This window comes from Capsicum annuum, chromosome 9 (assembly GCF_002878395.1).
Source record: "Capsicum annuum cultivar UCD-10X-F1 chromosome 9, UCD10Xv1.1, whole genome shotgun sequence".
NCBI classification, from domain to species: Eukaryota; Viridiplantae; Streptophyta; class Magnoliopsida; order Solanales; family Solanaceae; genus Capsicum; species Capsicum annuum.
In genome coordinates, this window is record NC_061119.1 from 154,650,779 (window position 1) to 154,656,672 (window position 5,894).

The 5,894-nt window shown below is 31.9% G+C and overlaps 1 protein-coding gene across 1 annotated transcript in view; it reads left to right on the forward strand.

The window, feature by feature from the left end:
• Window positions 1-2,979: 2,979 nt before the first annotated feature.
• The window catches only part of LOC107856873 (mRNA-capping enzyme), a gene marked incomplete in the record, with an annotated part of 23,241 nt that continues 20,326 nt past the window's right edge, over window positions 2,980-5,894 (forward strand). The window contains 1 exon segment of the mRNA XM_047397051.1: window positions 2,980-3,385. Within this exon segment, the coding sequence (XP_047253007.1) occupies window positions 3,265-3,385 (121 nt within the window).

Sequence of the window (5,894 nt, forward strand, 5' to 3'; positions counted from 1 at the left end):
AAAAGGAACTCGAAGCCCGATTATTTTTTGTCGGAGTTTGAAGTCGCGAGGGATTAAAGGGAGAAATTTGCAGAACTGTTGGTTGGGAGAAGTTTGAGAGAAATTATCAAGAGAGAGAGGGAGAGGAGAGAGACAGTTGATTTGGATAGAAGAGAGGTGTGGGTTGATTTGTATTTTTGAAAAGATTAGAAAGTTATGAAAATATTAATTAAATCCACAATTAACTTAATCAAGTTTTCTAATTATGTTTGACCCTTTAAGTTGGCTCAATGTCATCAATCCTTCATTCAAGACTTAACAGACACATTTCCTTCAATTTTCACAAGTTTCTTTGTGAAATCTTGATATCTCTATGATTGAAGAGACAAATTTGCTTGAGATTTGAGGTAAATTTTTAAAATTTTAGTATATTCTTGATGTTCAACCTTGACAATATCTATGAGTAAAGAGATATATTTTCTTATGATTTGAGATAAGTTTTCTAAAATTTTAGTACGGTCGTGAAGTTTACAATATATAAATTATTATGTATTCTTGATAGACAATTACTAATTGAGATTTTTTTTTGTGTGTGAAATCTTGATATATCTTATGACTAAATAGATAAATTTACTTGTGATTTGAGGTAAGTTGTAAAATTTTGATATATTCTTGAAGTTTACAATAAATTATCGTATATTCTTGACAGACAGTTGCTAATTGAGAAGTTTTGGGTAAAATATTGATAGTATCTATGATTGAAGAGGCAAATTTATTCGTGATTTGAGGTACATCTTCAAAAATTTTAGTATGCATGTTATGTTTATAAAAACAAATTAACATGTATTTTTGATAGACAATCGCCAATTGAGAAGTTTTCTTTAGTGATTTTAGTATGTTTTTGAAGTTTAAAATAATAAATTATTGCATAATCTTGATAAATAATTGTTAATTGAGAAGGTTTTTTTTATGTTTTTTTGTTTATTACGACTCAAGTTTAAAATAATAAATTATCGCGTATTTTTGATAGATAATTACTAATTGAGAATTTTTTTAAATATTTTTTGTTTATAATGACTCATATATAATTAATAATTTGAAATTGACTTATTTACAATTTGACCAAATTCTTTGGATCATTACATTCTATCAAAAGAAATTGATTAGTCATTCTAATTTTATATGAATTCTCTTTTAAAGTTAAATTATATGCAACTGTTTCAATTGTCAGACAATTATGAGATCTAGCATTTCTTCATTATTTTTAATAATAAGATCTAATGTTTGTCTTTTATTTTTGTACAAGCTATATCGATAGATATAAAATTTATTTTACCGTCAATTGACACTTTCTAATAATTTTGTTGTTTCATAGATAGTTTTAATGTTTGACGAGAGTCACACGTGTAAAATACGTATAATAAACTATTATATAGTAAAGGAGGATAGTCTAGTATGAGATTAAGCAAACTAACATTTTAAGAATTAGCCACTTAACATTTACAACAAATTAAAAAAAATTATATCTACTCAAATTATTCTAATTATGGCAAAACTCAATCAAGATTGACTCTTATCGATGAAGACTATTAAAATTGACCCATATTAATTGAAGACTGCTAAGATTTACTCCAAAATTAGGATATTTTATTTTGCCATTTTTTAATTCCACATAATTTGTAGGTTAAAAAATAAGTATTCCTATTAATTGAGAGGAGTTCTATAATTAAGGACAATCATCACTTCAATTCAACTAATTACCTATTACTAATTAGAAAAGGGCAAAGGACACTGTGTAGTCCTTTTTTAAATAAATAGCCCAAGTTTGGGCATATGGACATTATGTGTTATATCGGCAAAATAATTATCACTTTATGGTCATTTGGCCATTTAAAGTCTTTCCAACTTGGGCCATTCGGTCATATTTCATATTTTTAGCCTTGGGCCATTCGGCCCTTTCCTAAAAGGTTGTTTTTTTTTTTTTTTTTTTTTGCTACAATTTTTTTTAACTAAAAAATAGTCTGTTAGTTTTTTGGTTGTTTAAAAATAACAATTAAATATAATTATATAAAATTATATAATTGATATATAAAAATGTACCTATATACGATATATGTATAGAAATTGTATCGTTATGTCAAATATGTAAATATATAAAATATAGATAAAAATATATAGAATGTGTAAAGAAACTGTATAGTTGTTGTATAAAATATATATGTATAGAATGCGTGTAGAAACTGCATAGTTATTGTATAAAATACGTATCTGAAATAATAAGTGCAACTAAAGATTGTATGTATGTTTGTATGTATATTGTGTGTGTGTATATATATAAAAGGTGTATAAAAATTGTATCATTATTGTATAAAATATGTATATGTATAAAATAAATATAAAAAACTATATAATTATTGTATAAAACATGTATCTAAATAAATATCAATATAATATAGGGGTTGTATCAATATGGTATAAGGATTGTATCAATATAGTTATAGGGATTGTATCGATATAGTAGGAGAGAAATTTTAAAAGAAAGAAATTTTAATGACATGAAATTTCAGGTATGAGGGAGAAGGTTTTTGAGGTGTTAAGTATATTTCAAGGAAAATAGAAAGAGTTGAGTGATATTCTTGTCCTAAATGAAACAAAAATAATATTTGTAGACAATTTCTCAAATATGGATGATCATCTAGGAAATTTACTCTCTTTTATGCTTAAGGTCAATGTTATTTTAAGTCATTATTTATTGTGTATGATGTATTATTTTTTAGGAGTACTCTTTTTTTTAATGAAATTAACTTTATGTCTTTTGTGATTGAGTGTGAAACTAGCAGATTGACAGATTCCTTTTTTGAAAGTTACAGACAAGTGTCTTTCTACACTTGACAAAAAATTATTCTTTTCTTTCAACGATTTTTTGTCAACGATTTTTTGACTAATATTATTCACAAAAGATATAAACATGATAGTGGAAAGAGCTCTTAAAATCAAGAGAAATGTTTATATCATTCTATTCAACAAAAATAGAACATTCTAATGACTTATTCATGGATTTGTCAATAACACAACCAACCCCATAAAGTGATGTACAAAAAGTACAAAATATCTTACGGGGCAAAAAAAAAAGCTAGAGAAAAATTTGAAAAAAAGGAAAACGAAAAAGGTAAAACCTAATTCTTCTCCAACACATTTCATTCTCTTCTCCTCACGCGACGCTTGTCCTCGACGGCGCCGGAGATTCAACATACTCCGTGAAAGTTGTTTCGTTCATCAGCATACATGGAAGTAGTAGAAGGACAACAATTCAAGAAGCGGAAGCAATTTGGCGAAGATTCAAATAGGCGATCTCGCAATAACAATCAATCTCACCCTTTTTCCGGCTCTTACGGACTACCCACAGGTTCCATTCCTTCTTCTTAACTTCACCTCATAGATTTTTTTTTATAATCGTGGTGTTTGCGTGCCCCTCAACTAATTCCGCGAGATATCTTCTTCCTTCCACCAACAACGTAACTCTGTTCACCAAGGCTTGGATAGATGGGAAGAAATCACCTAGTGTTTTTGTCTTTGTTGTGATTTGAATCTACATCCTTGGGTGCTTCAATTCGCATTTGCCTTCCATAAATTTTGCTAGTTGTTAATTCCATTTTATGCATTCAATGTGAACCTTCAGTCTGTCGGCCAATTGCAGGGTTTACTAGTAACTAGAGATAGTATATATATAAAACTAGAAAAACAGTAAACAACATTTTACAACTAGTTAAACTGCAATGATTTTATATTGTCAGGGTATATAACTTAATTCTTCCAAACAATATGACTTTTTGGATGATTGCCAAGTATTTTAAACGTTAGGTTGGGAATACAGAGATTGAACAATGTGAGAAGAAACTGAATAGACGGAAGGGACAATACTTGTACCGTGGAGGCAGAGTCACACTTATCAACTCTGTTCTAGATTCCGTTCCAACCTACATGATATCCCTATTTCCAACACCTGCAGGGATTATCAATAGATTGGATATAGTCAGAAGGAAGTTCCTATGGCAGGAAACAAAGAAAGAACAGAATATAATCTAGTTAAGTGAAAGGAGGTGATTGCAAAAAAGAGGGGGGGGGGGGGGGGATTAAACAACTTGAAAATCACAATAAGGTTGTTATAATGAAGTGCCTCTGGAGATACTCAAATGACAAGCAACAACTGTGGGGGAAATTCATTGAAGCAAAATATGAGGAGGACAGGTGGATGACAAAGAAGTTACTGCAGCATATGTGCAACAACTTGTTCCATCGTAATTAAAGGCACCTCGTTTATGGGTATGGGGATTTTTGAAAAATGTAGTCTCAAACTAGTACGAATGGACTTACTTGAAAAATTTTGAAATTTGAAATTTTGGGTTTGGCTAACATCATTTCGCTATAGTGGCACCGTGGTAGAGTCCGACCGGCTGTTTAGTGGGACGCCGAGGGTAGAAACCAACCCTCCATTTTATTAATTTTCCTTTTCTTTAGTTGCAAATACGACAAAGGAGGCTTCTAAAAACCCACAATGAGGTTATGTTAAAATCTTGTTAATTGTACAAGTAGTGTTGTTGTTTTCATTGTGGCTGTGATATCCGTTGATTATTGTGGGATGTACCGGTATTTGGACATCTTCACGGGATTTATACTATTATTGTGGGATATACTGGTATTTGGGCATATTCACGGGATTTGGTGATATAAGGTTGGCGGGCACTAGATATTTGGGATTTTTGGTACATAGATAAGAGCTCGTCCCCTACAGGTCATGGCTAGTGGGCAACCATAAGACCCTTAGCATGTGTGCTCAAGGTATTGGTGAGTGTGACGGCTCCTTGAGTGAACCGGATTTATTTGTTTACTTGTTATATTTGGTTCCTTGAGTGAACCGCAATTCATGATTATTGTCATTATTGTTGCTGGACGGATCCTTGAGTGGTTTGGCTAGATTGCCATTGATTGACATATCTCTTTATTGTCTATTTACTTATGTACTTGAGACATGGTGTAACATGTCGAGTCATGGTTTGTTAACTTGGATTTATGCTGATAGTTATGGTCTTGACTTGAGTTGTTGTCTATCTTGACTTGTACTTGACTGAATTCTGTAGTATTGTTGAACAAGGCTCAGTGTCATATACTTGGGGTTAAGTTATTTGGTAGATGTTCATGGTTGTACTGCTCACATGGTTATGGTCATTAATCTATGGGTTGATATTTCAACTTTCTATTTGAGATTGAGTAAACGGGGTGTTTTTGTCTTGCTTGCTTAGTTGTCCATAGTCCTTATTGAATCGAATCAGACGGGGGTTAATGCATAACCAGCTTAATACGCATAATTGTTACGTAAGTGTCGGAAATGACAGGTTGCTTTTAACAAAGTTTTGTTGGGGAAATGGTTGTGGAGGTTTGAAGGTCCAATCCTTGTGGAGAGGGGTGATAGTAGATAGATATGGGGTGATAGAGAGGGGTTGGAGAATTAATGATATCACGTTGGATTTTGGGTGTGAAGCGTGGAGGAATATCATGAAGGGATGGATGGATTCTTATGATAACACTTTTTTCAGGTTAGGGCATGAGAGAAGAAGTAGCTTTTGGGGAGATAAATGGTGTGGGGGCATGTTGCTAATACGGGAGTTTCCAAGTATTTACGGGGTTTCATGTCAAAGTGAGGTGGTAGTCTAGCATATAAGGGAGACACAAGGAGACACAAGGGGAGGAAATGTTTTGGGATTTAAGATTTAGGAGAGATTTCCAGAACTGGGAGGTGAATGTGTTTCAAAGGATGCTAGCTTTACTCCATCAGCATTGCAAGCCAGTCGATAAACCTGATTTGATGAGATGGAAGTTGGGGAACATTGTGCATTCTTTTTTATGTCCTTTTATTA